Here is a 17,891-nt window from a genome sequence, read left to right as displayed (position 1 = left end):
TGTGGGCCTTAGGGAAGAGAAATGGGTTGCCTTTGGTACACCCCTCTGCAGAATCCTCTCATAGCCGGCAGGGATAGCGGTGTGAGCTTTCAGTTGGACGTTTCCAGACAGAGGATATTGTTTGAATGGGGGCTTCACCCCAGCTCCTGGCGTAAACCCCCTCCCCTGGGAGTTGCCTCAGTTCAAACTCCACCTCCAAGAAAGCCCACCAAATGGTGACCCCTCCCCAGGGAGGGTCAGGAAAGCCTGCCAAATGGTGACCCCTCCCCAGGGTAGATCAAGACCACTCCCACGGGCTATTTAAACTGCTCCATCCCCACCCCCCGAGAATGAACATGTGGTCTCCCAGTTTTCCATGGTCTTTTGGTTCTCTGTTCCCCTTTCCATGTTTTCCGGGGGGGGGGCACCCAGGAGTGCTGACAGCCGTTAAACCTGGGTATCTTTTAATTCGGTCTAATTTGGTCTGATTAGAATTATTGCATTGTCGGCAGAGAGGTATGCCATTCAAAAAATACTTAACAGATATGTAGGTGGAGGTGGAACTGCTTGTTTGTTCCCTGGCTGCCCAGACCGGAAATAATCACATAGAAACTATATCAATTACAACACTGCTTGGTCAATAGCATAGGCTTCTTATAAACTAGCTCTTACATCTTAGATTAAGCCATTCCTATGATTCTGTGTATCTCCACAAGGTTGTGGCTTACCGGGTAAAGTTCCTGCTGTCTCCTTCAGGGGCTACATGGTGTCTCTTCGACTGCACCTTCTTTCCTTCTCTATCTACTTGGAATTCCTGCCTTATTCTATTCTGCCCTGCCGTAGGCCAAAGCAGCTTTATTCATTAACCAATAAAAGCAACACATATTCAGGACTTCCCACACCATGTAGGTCTTAAGCTTTCTGATTTGGAGACAACATGATGGCAAGAAGAGACTGTCATGAAGTTTGGTACTCTTCAGAAAGTGTCTGATGTATAGTAGCATTTAGTAAATGTGTAAATAAAGAGTAAGCGAAAACTGACCTTCAAATCTTCCTTGGGACCAATATTTGTTGTGCCTCATGGGACAAGTGACATATGATGTGTCATAAGCAAGATGAAAGTAGGGAGCAGAGCTGCATGTAACACACACTGCGGGGGAAAAAAGGGTGAGATGAATGACGAGGACCTCAGCATTCTGCAGTGCAGGGTAGGACTGGCCGGTGAGCCTTAAACTGATGGAGCCTAAGGGAGTGATCAGAAGGCAGCAGAGCTGTGGGGCAGTGCTGGAAGGAGCGGGACAGTGCAAGGAAGTCCTGATCCAGAGGGAGGTTTGTGGCATTCAAGCGTGGAGAGTTGGAAATTGCTATGTGCCAGTGTGTGTGCATGAAGGGACTCATCCCCAAGGTTCACTTTTATCCCACTTATGATCAGCTGGATTTTGCAAGTCCTGCTCTTGATGAGAAGGCTCATCCTCCACTTGGCAAGCCCATCAGTCTCCTCCAAGTGCACTGCAAGCCCACCCTTTTGTTGAAGTTCCCTCTTAACACCTTCCTTAGTGTGGTGGTTGCTTCCTGCCGTGCACTGTCTTCCCTGCTCTTTAGCTCAGTGCTTATCATCTTCTGGCATATCCCATAGGTTTACATTTGCCTCCTGTGGCTGCAATGTAAGCTCCGCAAAGGCAGGGGTGTTCGTCAGACCAGTGGCTCCTCGGTGATGTTTGTGGAAGGATGAGGAGATGGGACTTCTAAGGACATTGCCTTTATTCACAGAGAAGGTAGGCACAGAGGAGGGACATGGCCCAGGTCACCACCGTGTGGGCTTTTAATCCTCACACATGTGCTCATCGAGGGCTCCAGATCTGAGGCCTGAGACAGAAGAGAGGCTCCTTCAGGCACTGTCTGTCTCCTAGGGTCCTTGAGAACCCTGCAAGCCCCACTACCTCTGCACCATCCAGATCCCCACACCCCGTCCCTGGACCATAATTACTCTTTTGCTTCCACACTTGCTTCAGATGTTTAACACAGCAATGATGCCTATGGTGTAAATCAGGCTGTGTCCTTTGCCTGTTTCAGACTGTCCAGTAGCCTCTCTGTCACTTGGGAGGATCAGACTCTCTACAGTAGCCTACAGCCAGGCCTTCTGAGATCCCCCATCTTATATGTCCTTTCCCAGGCACTTTTTGTTTCTCTCTCCCCTCAGGGTACCCTTCTCCTGTACTTTTCTCTCAATTTATAGGTGATGCTGCACATGTTCTCACTGTTAGTTTTTATGTCCCTGTAGGTGGAGTTTTCCTGTCCTGACTGCCTGCTCTCAAATAACTGGCGGCTACTTCCCAAATAACTGACTCAGAGACTTAATATAAACTATAAATGCTCGTCTGAAAGCTTAGGCTTACTACTACCTAACTCTTACATTTTAGGTTAACCCACATTTCTTATCTGTGCTTTGCCACATGGCTCATGGCTTGTTACCTCATTTTCTACATGTCCTGCTTCTTTGGCAGCTGGCAGGCATCTCCTCTGACTCTGCCCTTCTTCGTTCCATCATTCTCAGTTTAACTTTCCTACCTGACTTGATCCTGTTCGTCAGGATCCTGTTGGCCAGTTAGCTTGTTTATTAAACCAATCATAGCAACATCTATTCACACAGTGTACAGAAGGATTATTTCTCAATGATCCCCTTCTCAGAGAGGCCTGTTCATGTCTCCATTATCCTAAGGATACATTTTCTCATAACACTATTAGAATCACAGTTTCATACTTTACCATGTTTTTTTGTACTTTTTAGTATGTCTCTAATTCTAGTCTTAAAAACTATTGCTTTTGTTTGATTTTTAGTCAGCATACCCTGGAACTTCCAAAAAACTCTGAACATTGTAGATGGTCAGTGAATGTATGTTAATTAGAGAATGATAGACACAATCCCTAGTATTTACTGGTTTTCACTGCCTATAGAATAGGTTTTTTTTTTTTTTTTTTTTTTAAGATGTATCTGCAGTACACACAGAGGCCAGAAGAGTGCATCATGTCATCTGGAACTGGAAGTGTAGATAGTTGTGAGCCACTGTATGGATGCTAGGATTCTGATAGTTGTGAGCCACTGTATGGATGCTAGAATTCTGACCATCTCCTCTGGAAGAACGGCCAGTGCTCTTAGCAACAGAGCCATCTCTCTGAATAGAAGTTTAAGTTTCTCAGTGTTTCAGTGAGTCTGGCCCTGTGGCATCACAGCCTTACCTTCCACTCTACACCTGGGTAGGTGAGATTCCAACCTTCCCTGTTGTCTTTCATGCCATGTCATGGTCCCTAGCCACACATGTGCCTCCAACACTCCCCTTTTTTTATAGTAGAAAAGGTTGAACACTGGGCCTTGCTAGGCCAATGAGTACAACTGGGCTTCATTCTCAGCTCCATCTCTCCCCTTTTAAGGTTATCTTTGTCCTTCAAATCTTAGTTACACATCTATCTTCATGAAGCCTTTAAAAGTTTCTCCATTTGGAATTCAGTATTTCCTCTCTCCATGGTGAGTGAAATCTGTATTTGCAATTTTTATCACACTCCAGAGAAAACACAGCACACATATGCTGAGAAGATCCTGGGGTTCAATTCTGCCTCTATCATTTTCAAAGAAGACGACTCTGGGTGAATAAACTAGACCCCGGTCACTACTTTCTTATCTGTAAAACCATTCTCTGGTCTTGTCCAGCTGTGGTGAATGTTGGTGGTAGTAACTGCATGGCACAGAGTACACTCTAATAGCTGCTTTTGGCAAAGCAACAATGGATCTAACGACCTGCTTGGTGATATAATTAACTGGAAGTCTGATTTCTTCCTCCAGATTTGGAAGTGCATTTTCCTAATTCATCTTCAACTAACCCCAAGGAAGACTCCAACAAGTGTTTGAATCCACAATGGGTGCATGGATAGATGGACAGATGGATAGTGGATGGGTAGACGGATGGGTAGATGGATGGGTAGATGGATGAACAGATGGGTGAATGGGTGAAAATCTCAGAACACATCTTACTTCCCATCATCTATTAAGGAGCCCCATGAAGAAGGAGGCTGGAGCTACTCTATGCCAAGATAGTTTTGGTAGAAGTCACCACATTAGTCCAAATTTTCAACTACACCAGTGACTCCATCCTCCATCCTCAGTACTTTAGGCTCCCAGCCCCACCTGCCATGGTTGCTGACCATTCCCTGCTGTCTATAAGAAGCAGACCAATGGATTAAACTTGAGGGTGAGAAAAAAATCAGCATACAAAACTATCCCAAGATTTTTGTGGATAATGAATGGCCGAGAGCTCTCACCCTAGTTTTTTCTCTCTGAGTACATCAATATATTGAAAATGGCCCAGCCAAAAAAACTATTGCTTCTCTTTACCTGGATCTTAAATCTGTCTTCTAAGACATCGTATTTTAATTGAAAATGTTCAATCAATCTTTACTCTCCTTCACCTTTGTCCTGCTCCTTCACTCAGTCAGGGTGAGTGTAAGAAATACTCTGGAGTGAATAAGGCTTTGCGGATGGAGGGGGGAAGGGAACCAGGTCTTTCCTAGATGAGAACCACCTTGAAAATTGCCTTTGCAACAGAGCCCATCCAAAGTGATTAGCTCTGGCTTTGTGGAACAGCCCAATTCCTTTGTAGATATTCAAGGGTGTTGGTAAGCAAGGCAACTACTTTTGTGGTACCTCGAGTCTACTTTTTAGTATAGACAGTAAGAAAGAGATGAGGCTTCTCTTTCCCTCATTCATTCATTCATTCATCCATTCACCATTCAGTCAGCCCTATGCCACTCGCCAACTATATCCAGCTACCCACTGCAGCCCAGCAAATCTGTGAAGCAGGCATTTCACAGACAGATACATAAAGGCTCAGGGAGATGGAATAGAGAACGGTGTGAGTTCTCTATTTCTTTGTTAAACACTCTTCCCCTAAAATGTATGGCTTAAAACAATGCTATTTGTAGCATTGTATTTCATTCATTTCCTGGCCACTCAGACCCAACTAATCACACAGAAACCATATTAAGTACAACACTGTTTGGACAATGACTCAGGCATATTTCTAGCTAGCTCTTACATCTGAATTAACCCCATTTCTATTAATCTTTGTACCACCACAAGCCTGTGGCTTACTGTGTAAGGTTCTATTTGGTATCCTTCTCCTTTGGCAGCTACGTGGTGTCTCCTTGACTCAGCCTACTTTCTCTCTATATTTCTGTTCAGATTTCCCGCCTGACTTTACTCTACTAGGCCATTGGCCAAAACAGCTTTATTCATCAACCAATAAAGCAGCCCATATGCAGAAGGACATCCCACATCAGCTCTGTCCTTTCATGTTCTCTGTGGGTCAGACATTTGGATGGGTCTCAGTGGGAGGGTCTTTTATGGAGTCTGATTCAGCTGTAGGAAAAGAGTGGCTGGGGCTGGAATGACAGCATGCTGTAGAAGTGGAGGCTGACCTTCACTTCAAGAGTCTATCCTCTGTTTCTGTGCCTAGTCCTTGGGGTGCTCAATCTGCTTGTCCGTGAGCTCAGGACCCTCGCTTGAGCACATATAACACAAGGTTCATTTGCTTTGCTGTAGCTGACCTTGCCGAGCGAGTCTCACAATGTCACTTCCACTCGTGTCATTCTTTTGGTTCTAAGCCAGTTTAAAGTCTGCGAGACTCTGAGGGGAAGAACGAGGACCATGTCTTTCAGTGGAAGGAGTATCAAGGTCATCCTGGAGGAGCATGTGAGACCAGAGACAACGCTACAGACATCTTTGGAAATTAAAATCTGCTCTCCATAGCATGTGGCAGGATTTGGGTTAGACACATCTGTTTCCAAAAATGTCTGCTGTAGCTTACCAGCTCAGTCCACAGAGACCTCTCATTTCTCCCATGTCCTGCAGCTATTCTTTTCAACACGCATAACCACGATTTGGTCTCTGTGCCAACTAGAGACTGTCTGGGTTCAAGCAGCCAGCTTGCCTCCGCAGGCCCTGGCCACGAGACACCCTCTGGGGGCTGCTAGTCTGAGAGGCCATGCTCAGTGCCAGCTTGTGGACTTTTCAGAGAAGGGGACAGAGAAGGTCAGACACATCTAGAGAAAGAAAGCAGGTAGCAGTCCCAGAGCACAGCAAGCCTGCAGTGCAGCTCGCTGTTGTAAACAACGGACCTGCTGTTTCTCCTCCTCCCACCATGTTCTGACCTGGGATGACTCAGGCTCTGACAGAAAAGGTGCCTTCAAGTTGAGAAACAGTCCAAGGCAGTGGAAACTCATAGTCTGGAATCAGGCATACCCAGATTTGACTCCTGGTCTGACCATTATCGGCTACATGGCATTGGATAAGTTCCTTCGCCCATCACAGCCCAAGACAGATAAAGAAAATGTTGTGTAGATGTATGTGTGAATGGAAAACCATTTCTGTGTTCTTGTCTGAAGGCCTCTTCAGCTGTCCTGTCTTTACAGTTCAGCTAGGAGCAGTCCTTCTCCAGAGACTCCCTGGGACTAGCAGCCCCGGGGTGCTGCTACTGTGTGTATCACCTGTATCCTCAGCTCCATTAGTCCTGGGTCAGTGCTGTGAATCTTCTCCACCAGACAAGTGGGGCTCTAGATGGTTTATTAGGTAGGAAAAAGGTAGATGCAAATGTGAAATGGTGTAGGTCCCAGAGAGCCAAGGCCTGGGTTTAAATCCCAATTTCAGCATCTATAAGGTATGTAGCCTTAGGGAAAGTCACTTACCCTGTCTGAGCAATAGGAACAATAATAGCCTTCTCCCATTGGGTTGTCCTGAGGTGGCCTAGCACATATTAATAATAGCTACTTAGCTATTGGGTGTTACTATTCATTATTTTTCTTACAACTGTCAGGTAAGCACATAGGTATTTAAATGATTGAGTCAAGCAAAGTTGACCTCTTCCCCGTAGATTGTATAGACAAGAGGAGCTATCACAAAGAAGGACTGGTTGAAATTCAGTATTGCTGAGTAGTCTGAATGGCAGAGAACTATGCAAAGATGCCATGGAAGACCTAGGAGGACCCTGTCCCCAGCAAAGGCACCGAGAAGGATATGCCCATTAATGTGAGAACTGAATGGAAGTCTGGAGGCTGGGAAGGATCTGGTCCTATAAGGCATGCTTGGCATGATGGTCTAACTGGGCTACACGGCGAACAAAGACCTCGGAGTTACAGGATTAGAAGAGTAGGAACTGCTGGGTCCATGGGTAGGTTGATCCCGAATTTCCTGAGAAACCTCCACACTGCTTTCCAGAGTGGTTGCACAAGTTTGCATTCCCACCAGCAATGGATGAGTGTACCCCTTTCTCCACAACCTCTCCAGCATAGGCTATCATTGGTGTTTTTGATTTTCGCCATTCTGACAGGTGTAAGATGGTATCTTAAAGTTGTCTTGATTTGCATTTCCCTGATCGCTAAGGATGTTGAGCATGACCTTAAGTGTCTTTTGGCCATTTGAACTTCTTCTGTTGAGAGATCTCTGTTCAACTCAGTGCCCCATTTTATAATTGGGTTGANTGTTATAATAAATAATACTTAATGAAAGCCAATAAGGCTGAAGATATAGATCAATAGAGTACAGTGAATGCTTAGTTCAATACTCAGAACTCTGTAAAGTAGCCATAGTCCCAGAACCCAGGAGGTAGAGGCAGGAGGATCAGAAATACAAGTTCATTCCAGGCTCTATAGTGAGTTTGAGGCCACCCTGGACTGTGTAAGAGAAAGAGAAAAAAAGAAAGGGAGGAAGGAAGTGCGGGGGGGAGGGAGAGAGAAAGGGGAGGCGGCGGTGGGGAAGAGACAGAAATCTTTAATAAATAAATAAATAAAAATTAAAAAAAAAAAAAGAAGAGTAGGAACTGCAAAGGGATGGGAGGCAGGAGGTAACAAGAGGAGAGTTGAGAACATAACCAAGGGCCAAGCTCTGAACAGCAACTGGAAGACACTGAGGGTTTTTGTCAATGAGTAACACTATGGAGTCTGCAATAGAGATACAGCCCCTGACGTCACTATTGAAAGCATCCCAGAGAGGGCAATTCTGGGACAGGAGGCCCAGTGAACAAGATGGCAATTGTCCAGGCAAAAGGTGATGCTGACCTATTCTGGGGAATGGAGAGAGGTAGACGAAATCAAGAGATGAGAAGTCTCATGGGGAAGGTTGACAGCTTGGGTGTTTGTAGCTGATGGGGGTGGGGTGGAGGAACCACGGTGAGTAAACACTTAATGTCTACTCTGTGAGGTCAGTTCTTAAGCCATGGTGTTAGGGAGCAAGGACAATACTCTCAGCCCTGGGATGACAGCAGGGAAGATCCAGGAAAATCTAATGAAGAGGTAGTGGCAACCTCTTCATACTGTATATTAGCTAAGGGAGAGTTAGAAAGGCCCTTCGGGCAACGGAAATAGCAGAGAGCCCAGAAATATGGCTATCATGCATAGAGCAGATACACAGTTGTTGTATTAATTGATCCCAGGATGTTAATACCAGTATAGAACTGGAGCTTTCTCCTTCCCTGGGGGAATTTGTGATTCAATAAATAGACTACCAATCTATACTCTAGGACTCCACTATTTGTCAAACAGCAAGGGGAAATGGAATTCTATTTAGAGTCTGGGAGCTTTCCTGAGATTACTCTCAAGAGAGATGCCTGGTCCTTGAAGGTCAGGCAAAACCTGTTCTGTATGAAACAAAGGGTCTCTTGGCTTTCAGACTTGCTCATAAGTCTTCATTCTGGACCACTTGAGGCCAGACTAAAAAAGCCCAGTATACTTAAAAGCTAGGTGCACAGATTTTAGGGTATGGTTACTTAGACCCCAGTGTCCACTCCCCACCTTTACTTCTGTTCTGTTCATTTTAGTTTCTTGTCTATGAAATGAGGATCATACTTACCACTGAAGGTTTTGTGAGGACCAAGAAGACAATGCATGCTAAAACCCTAGAGTGGGGAGCAATGACACTATCTTTACCATTGCTTTGTTTGTTTGTTTGTTTGTTTGTTTATTTATAACTAGGCCTCTTCTCACCCTGCTCAGTCTCTTTTCAAAGCTGCTCCTTAACACACATCTGCAGATATGAAACTGGGAAGAAATGTGGCGAGAACATTTCTAGATTATTACCGGCTGAATCCCTTGGTTGACAGGATGACAGTCCCCATACCAAGGCTTCGGTAAGTGTTAGAGCCAAGCAATCAGGCTCAGGTCCTGCTTCCCTAGGTCTGTGTTCAGGGAAGCTTCTCTTCGCTTTCTGATGCCCCTCAGTTTGCCACCTGTGCCACAGGAAGTGCAATCCCAGCTCTATCACAAGAATCAGTAAGGGCCCAGAAGGTGTTGTCTACACAGAGGCATCCATGTAGCTTCATCTCCTTCAGCTTCTGAGATGTTAGCACAGATTGCCAAACGGCCTCCCATGGTCCAGGGCAAGGCGGTACCTTGACTCACCAGGTTGGTCAGGCTGAATGATGCCTCAGGGCCCAAACTGCAGCAGACTGCATCTCTGAGCTCCAGTCCACAGGCTGCATAGCAGTATAGTCTTGCACGGTGGGCCATCTCATTTCAGGCCCATCTTAGGAATCGCCAGAGATGGGGCACTGCTAAGGAGCCATGATCAGCCGAGATCTAAGTTAGCCTGGCTACTTACATATCCCACCCCACGTGATCACTCATCCTCTAAGGTTCCCAAACGAACTCCAGCTCCGCATTCTTCTAGTTTATAAATCAGACACGCTTGTACAGTCTTTTCAGGTTATTGTGGGCTTTACATTCAAACACTAGTACCAAGTGTATGAGTATTCCGTCAGTTGATGATGGTCCCCTTCCCTTAATACTTGAAGGTTTGGGGTACAGAGGACACACCCCTACGAAGCCCCATCTTGCTCCTCTGATGGACTCACTTGTAGATCCAAGGAGGAGAGAAGACACGGGTGGGAGCATCCATCTTGGCTGAGGGCTGAATGAACAGCAGCGGGAAGTTCTGGGAGTTCCCATGTGTGCTGGTAGAGCACTCACTGAGCATCTGGGCAGTGACATCCAGAGGCATCTGGATTGTGCTAGCACTGCCGTACCTCTGGGCCTCCTCTCCTCTTCCCCTAGTGGTCCAGGCTCCTGGAATGACGTGGCAGTGTCCAACTCTCTACTCCTGCCAGATCATTCTTTCCACTGATGTTCGCTGTCTTTCTCGGTGCCTCGGGAGCTTAGCACAGTGAATCTTCCTCCAATACCTATTATTAACAATAAAAAATATAAGTTAGCGTTATGTATTGTATGAAGTACTTTGTGTACTTAGTCCATGTATGTCTCGTCCCCAGAAAGGACCAGAAGATTGCCTGATGTTGCAATAGAAGCGGCAGGGTTGCATCCCCGGCACCGGGCCGCCCGCATGGCTAGCTTATGCCCGAAATAATTACACGGAAACTGTATTCTATTAAAACACTGCCTGGCCCGGCTAGTTCCAGTTTCTTATTGGCTAGCTCTTACATATTGTTCTAACCCATTTCTAATATTCTGTGTAGCCCACGAGCTGGCTTACCAGGGAGGATCTTAACCTGCGTCTATCTGGAGCGGGAGAATCATGGCGACTCCCTCTCTCAGCTTCTTTTTCCCAGCATTCTCTTCTGTTTACTCCACCTACCTAATTTTCTGTCCTATGAGGGCCGAGGCAGTTTCTTTATTATTAGCCAATGAAAGCAACAGATAAGATACAAGACCCACCTCCATCAGCCTGAAGTCACAGGTTCTACAGCACAGATAGGGTTTCATATTCTAAAACCATTTGAACTCTCCTGCAATAGAGCGCCATCAGAGGACTGTCTTGGGCACTCATGAGTGATGTTTCTTGACCTCTTGAAACCTTTCTACACCTTCCTATTAAACAGAAATAATAGCAACCACTTAATATGGTTCTGAAGATTAGGCACGAGCATAGGACAACGCCTAGCACACAATAGATGCCTCTGAATGTTTTCACAGTTTCCAGTTTCTGCCAGCTAATGATAGCCTGTGACAAGTCCTGTGACTTTACCTGGTTGGACTGGACCAGGCTCCATAATTCAGTGAGTTGTATCTCTCTAAGGCCTGATCCACACAGTCTTCATGGCTGCATGCTCAAATGACACCCTGTCTCAGATTGGGACCATGTCATCTGGGGACTTTATGTCCACCATTCTGGGGTATTAAAAACCCCTGCATGAGGATTGTCTCTGTTTCTTCTCTATCTCCTTGCAGTACTAGCCTGCCCCGCACATACTTGCATGGATACATCCATCCATTCCATCACTCATAAACCTACAGAAGACAGCACATTGCAGCCGGCTCTGGTGGGAGGGAGGTATGGGGTGAGCTGGGGATTAAGGTATGACCCTGCCTGCCTTTGAGGAGCTCACCTCTGGAGGAAAGTGCTCAGTTCTTTCTTAGGAGTCACTCTTGATTGCCAAAGTTCTTAAACATTTAAAGCTTTGTAAAACTCAAAAGAATTCTTAGCATCTCATTTACAAGTTAATTTAGGGATTATCTCTTTTGGGTCCTCTGTCAGCCTGCATAAAAATTATCTTCATCCTTCACCGCTTTTTTTTTTCCTTCTTGCCTGTGTTATGGTCACAGGTCAGTGAAGTAGTACTAACAGTTTGGAGGGACATCAATGAGCATGACATGAGAGGACATTGAGACCTAGGGAACAGAAGGGGTGTTAAGGTCCAGAGCTGGAGCCAGGATTGGAGCCCAGGGCCTGACCCCTGTGGGATACTCAGGCTCAGTTGGGATAGGTTCTTTCAGATTAGGAGGGGGCTTAAAACTGAGTTAGATTGATGCAGGGTTGTTTTCCTCCCAAGAGCCCCTGCTTTCAACTGCCCATGACATCCCTGATCCTGAGCTTTGATGTTCTCTTCTGCAAAGACTTCTTTCCTCACGAGGCCAGACTTGAAGAGTTGATGCAAATACACCCACTTATAAATTAAGAAAAGCAAATTAACTCCCTACTGCCCCCTGCCCTTCCTTCTGGGCCTGGGTGATCCCCTGGGTGCTGCACTCAACTCCAGACTGGTAAGTAAGCCTTAAAGAATGAATTCCCAGGACTATAGGCTCCTGTTTGAATCCGAATGCTTCCCCCTTTGTATTATTTTCCACCCAAGCATCAAATGGCTTAAGTGAAAGAGCAGCTCTGGTTGTAAAGGAAAATTACATGTTTTGACTCAGAATTAATCTTTGTTTTCCCCCATCTCCATGGATAATTGCCATATGTCACTTTCTACCCGTATGCTGCTGGAAGCCTGTTGGCATTCTGGGGTGCTGGGCCGCCCCTCAGGAAGAAGTCCTGGGGAGAGGCGGCAATGTGGGCATGGGAGCTCAGCTCCGCCTTGATTAGGAAAGCTGAGCCCCTACATTTGTTTTCAATCATGGTGTCATGGCTATCAGAGCTAAAACCAAAGGGGCTAAAATTAGATAGGGAAAACAAGTGGACCAAGAATACTTCAGTAGGCGAGGCAGAGCATGAACACAGAGGTAAACTGGCCTTGATCAAGTAGACTCAGGCTCTACTATGGGCCAGGAGCACTGACTGCTGCATAGTGACGTCATGACATACGTATATAAGGAGCACATCCTATGCTAGGCCTGTGATGAGTCCTAAAGGAGCATAGATAACATGAGTCCATTGGGAGCTCCAGTTGATAACATGCAAAATACAGCAATGCTTAGCTGTGTACAGTGAGTATACATAGCTACATATCAGATATAATCTCGCTCATGGCTCCTTGTTACCTTCAAAGTAATATACCAACTCCTTGCTACTCAAGACCTTAACCAATGATTTGATTTAAACCAATGATTAAATTTGACATCCAGCCTCCTACCATACCCTTGACATTGAGAACACCTCTCCCGCCTCTTACCATACCCTTGACCTTGGGAATACCTGCTTTCAAAGACTCCCTGCCATATGCATCAGCCTGACCACATCCATTTTTACAACTTGCTCACCCTTTCCCTTTATTCCTTTCATTTTGTAGATGCTGAATTCCTACTAACTCATTAAAACTTTATCCAAATGTCACATTGTGTTTTTCTGTTCCTCTTCCTGCTTAAGACAGAGCTGTTTCCTCAGCTGGGCTCCTAGTTACATTCCATACACATACCCTATACTGTCTTGTCTGGCATCTCTGCAGGACTGGTTTCTCCACTGGACAGCCTCATTCTTCAATCCGTAGTACATGGTGCAGAGCTTGTATATGTTAAGACCTAAATAATGTCTATGACGTCAACTGACTATACAATGGTAGAACTTGATGGAGGATGCTAAACCCCCTCCCTCAAGCTCTTTGACCTTTAGAGGGTGTTATCACCTCCTGAGTGCTGGGATTAAAGGTGTGTGCCACCACTACCCAACTTGGACTTGGTTTTTTAAGGACATGAACAGTTGAGATTGAAGGAGTAGAAAGAAAATTATGCTAACCCAAGTTGGAAAAGCAAAATGAAGCAGGAAGCCTGCAGCAATGGTGAGACCAGTCAGTGTGGCTAGAGAAGTGGTAAAGTCAGGATAACCATAAGACTCAAAGTCCCTTGCATTCGCCACTCAGCCCAGAAGCACCTGCTCCACACCAAGCCTGATTTGGGAATTAGAGAATAAAACCAAACACATCAAACTCAAGGTTCTATGACATACATAGGTGTGCAACTCCCCAGGAAATAGTGGCATAGGTATTAAGTGGTGACCAAAGAACTGTAGAAGCCTTGAAAAGTTGGCTTCTAAAGCAGATGAATCTAAAGGAATAGGGGAGGGAACAGAGGTGTGAGCCATCTGCTGTTTAGGGCCTCCTTTCCTTCTCTGGATCCCCATCTTCAATTACAGAGACACCCTGCCTTTCCAGTTACCCCATCTGCCTGTATCTGTGTCAGTAACAATAAACCCAAGCTTGTCTCTCTAGGGACCTTCCATCTTCTTTGTCCTATAAAAACACATCTGTCCTGTGTCCTCTGCTCCTCTGAGGTGTGAAGAACTACTCTCCCCAGTGATCTGTGGATGGATGGCACCTGGTAATCTAGGTACCACTTCTCCAGCTCTCCTTTCACCAGAGTCTATGAGGCAGGAAGAACATGCATCCTTCTGCGGTTTGGAAAAGAACAAAATAGATTCTTACCTCTAGGCAGGGACTCTTGTAACATCATACTGTCTCAGGCTGCCGAGATGGTTATAACAACTGAGTTACTGTGTGAGACCCTGACTTCTGCCACTAGTGCTGAAAAACAAACAAACAAACCAAACCAGAAAAGATCACACTGTCTGTAGATGGAAGGCCAAGCATGAGGTTTGTAGGACTAGAGTGTTAAGGAGAAAGGGATCTAGGCTCATATCACTGCATTAGACAGTCTCCTCACATTGGCCAGATCTTCAAGGATCATCCGTTTTAAGTCACCAAGACTGGTGGGAGGTTTGTCAAGGCCAGGTGTCCACTGTGCGTGAACTGGCACCGACTCCACCTTCACTTGGTTTGTGACTCATCAACCACAAATAAAAGCAATCGTGCCAAGGTCAGAGCACAATGGCCACAAGACACATCTTCAATCCTAATTCAAACAGCCTACTTCATTTCTGTTTCTAGCGGTCACCGCTCTGACTTCATGCTATAATCTTCAGTTTGAGCGGTTGTTTTGCACAGTTCTGGGCTCCACTAAGCCGAAACAAGTTGAGGACAGCATCGATGTCTGTCTGTGTCTTTGGCATGGCTAGAGTCTCTGGGGGCCACAGTCAACAAATTATAGCAGGGAAGAGAAGCTTCTAGGGGTACTCACTCACAATCTCTAATTTAACTTCACCACTCTGCTGAAAGACTGGGATAGTTTATCCTCATTGTACAAATGAAATTTAGGGAAGTTCAATTTCTTGCCCAAGGCCACACTTTTGAATTCAGCCAACTTGGGAATTCAGAGCAGTTCTTTGAGGCTTAAAATTAAGACCAGTCTTCCCACTGGGAATAAATCTTAAATCCAGTGACTACATAAATCAATTTGTCCATCAAAAATATAACAAATAAGGTACCGAATAAGGTAAAATGCAACAGTGAATAAAATCGGTTCGTGCTCCACGGGAGCTCATTATCTCTTATGTGAACAAAATCACCGACTGATGGTGGTAATATTACTGTGTTGGGTGCTGGCTGTGGGACATAGAGGTAAAACAGACACACTTCCACTCGCTGAAATCTCCAAGCATGCTAGGAAGACAGACATTAGGAGTTGCTGTGATAGGCTGAATAATAAAATGAGGATTCTAAAGTCCTTGGTGGTCATGCAGGGGATGAGAGAATGATGTCCCAGCCCAGCCCACCAAGTGCCCTCTCTCCTCCTTCCAAGTGCTCTCTCTCCTCCAGCCAAAAGTGCTCTCTCTCCTCCTTTCTCCTCTTCCTCTTCCTCCTCCTCCTCCTTCCTCTCTCTCTCTCTCTCTCTCTCTCTCTCTCTCTCTCTCTCTCTCTTTCTCTCCCTCTCTCTCTTTCACTCAAAAGGGATTTCCCAAGCCCATAGGACACCAAGACAGGCCTCCTTCCAAATTTCCAAACTATAGCTTTCTCTGTGTTCCCACTCCCTTCTCATGTGTAATGTTGAATTAGTTGGAGTCCAAGTGGCAAGATAATCAGATTGGAGCTGCAGGAGAGTTAAATTTCTCCAGGCCTAAAATGAAGCAATGCATGCATGCATCCTTCCATCCATCGGCTGGCCGGTCATCCATCCTACAGTCATTCATTGAGCTCCTATGCCTGCTTTATAGCAGACCTGGACTGGGTTCTGGGGACATAGAGAAAAAGATGGCAAGCCCGCTGTACCTAGGAGGTCCCTGTCCAGCGAGGGAGATGGACATGCTAACAAGTGGACTGGTTGCAGTGTGTATATGGGCTGTCTTCTCTTTCTGTCGTTTCCCTTTTGCAGGAAAGAAAACCCCCCTCCTTACAAGCACCTGTCCCTGCGGGGCTCAGCCAGCAATGTCCCCAGCAGCAAAGGGGACAAGAAGAGCTCACTGAACCACAAAGACCCTTCAACCCCCTTTTAAAGACACGGCACCTGGAAGCACTGTGGGGACAGGAAAATGAATTTCCTGTGGGGACACGAAATTCAAGACAGGAGTTTTCAACACATTGCACCTGCTAGTGAAAGGGAGCGGGGAAAGAGAGGAGTTTTATCTTTGATTTTTCCATTTTCCCAACGGGAAATCAGTTGTGAGCCCTCAGCTCAAGGCTGAGTGGAGTAGGAGAGTGGAGTTAGCACAGACTTCACCTTCCACAGCACAGAGGCAAACCCACACACTCCTCTCAAGAGGTCCCACAGGTCTCAGGTTGGTTCCCCATAAGCCCCCTTCATCTTTTAAAGGTGTATCGTCACTGCGCAGGTGATTTCACTTAAAACAGGCTGCCATTGTTTCTAGGTTAGAAATGCAGTCTCCATATTTTCTGAGCCAAAGCAACAGCTACACACTTGCACGCCAAAGGCAAACAGGTGGTTGTGAACAATGGGGCAGAGTGTTTAAACCCAGACTGGTCTCAGAAGCATGGTCACCGTATCTATAAGCCTCATGCTCGCTCATTCCCTCAAGCCCCAGCATGCAACTTCAGAAAGCTGTTCTGAAAGCCATTTCTCAACTTCCCGGGTAGTTTAATCGAAACTCTAGCTCCCGAGACAAAAAGCCTTGCTCACTCCTTCCGGAGAACTACTGTGGCTAAGGTCTGCAGTCCCTGCTGACAAGGATCAGGTGAGGTGAGCACCGATAATCTGCACTGGGGACAGGGTGCCTACCAGGTAAGGGGACTGCAAGAGACAAAAGAATGCACCCTGGCAGGTAGGAGTGACAAAAGAAAATGACAGCAGAAGCAATCCCCAAGGCGGTGCAAGCCAAATAGTGTGCATTTTCCTGAAGCTTAAAGTGCCTTTGTGTGATGAATGGGTCCAGGGGAGTCCACTCCCTTCCTGTCTGGGGAAGCAGCAGGCTGAGTCACCATGGCAGCCTGCTAATTAAAATGACCTCCCGGAAATGAGGATTAGGAGATAGGCAGAGGGGGAGGGAGGCTCCAGGGAGATGGGGCCTTCAGCACACAATTCCAGTTAAACATTCTTTGCGTCTGCCACGGAGGTTTTCAAAGTTTATTGCAAAAAATCAAGAGCAAAGCTTGTTTTCTCTTTCGCATATTGGTTTTCCGAAATGGTAACAAAGAACCATATGTTAGTTTGCTATGAATGTTCCATTGTATATATAGCAACCTTCCTGGGTTTCTATTTCCCAAATAAAGTGGTTTGTGCAGCACCTCTGTTCCTTTGAGTGTTCTTGGCGCCCTTCCCTTTTGGTTTCCTACTCTTGGAGGACAACCAGCCAAACCCAATTTTAGAATTAATCTTTTTGAGATCAGGGGCTCTGTTAAAATGCAGAAGAATGGTCAGACTTAAACTCTCTATAGTTCCTCTGTCAGAATTCTGGGGAGCTTGAGAATGCACCTGGCTCAACATGACCACCTTCAGGCAGTTTTGCAAATAATAGCATCACTTTAGGTATTGTGGACTGCTGTACCCAGTCCATGGGGACGCCCCAAAAAACTAGCAGGGAGACCAACTCACCAGAATGCAAAAGCAAGGTTTATTATCATGCATGTGTACAAGCTGGTCGGCACAGCAGCCAGAGGAGGTACCCCCACCCTTCTGGTCAGCACAGCAGCCAGAGGAGGTACCCCACCCTTCTAGAGAGCACTATTTAAAGGCAAAATCTAGAAAAGTTACATTAGCAGGCTTTGGGGTGACAGGTTCAATCCTGCTTGTCTAAGGGTGTCCTGGTGAAAAGCGATGGGTGTGTGCTAGCAGGTGATCCTATCTACAATTTGGAATTTCCTTTGGAAGGTCTGTTCCCGGGTGGTGCCTGGGTAGTCTCAGTTTATGGTCTTTCTTGA

At 46.0% G+C, this 17,891-nt stretch overlaps 1 protein-coding gene across 3 annotated transcripts in view; it reads left to right on the top strand.

Moving 5' to 3' along the window:
- The window catches only part of LOC126497934 (BEN domain-containing protein 5), a 1,095,425-nt gene extending 1,078,178 nt beyond the window's left edge, over positions 1–17,247 (top strand). For all 3 annotated transcript variants that reach the window (XM_050136199.1, XM_050136198.1, XM_050136200.1), the window contains 2 exons: positions 9,053–9,149; positions 15,892–17,247. In XM_050136199.1, the coding sequence (XP_049992156.1) occupies positions 9,053–9,149; positions 15,892–16,012 (218 nt within the window). In that variant the 3' untranslated portion in view covers positions 16,013–17,247. The remainder of the gene's footprint in view (positions 1–9,052; positions 9,150–15,891) is intronic.
- The last annotated feature ends 644 nt before the right edge of the window (positions 17,248–17,891 follow it).

This window comes from Alexandromys fortis, unplaced genomic scaffold (assembly GCF_014885135.2).
Source record: "Alexandromys fortis isolate MF-2015 unplaced genomic scaffold, M_Fortis_MF-2015_v1.1 scaffold_13, whole genome shotgun sequence".
NCBI lineage: Eukaryota > Metazoa > Chordata > Mammalia > Rodentia > Cricetidae > Alexandromys > Alexandromys fortis.
This window is presented reverse-complemented; position numbering and strand designations above follow the sequence as displayed.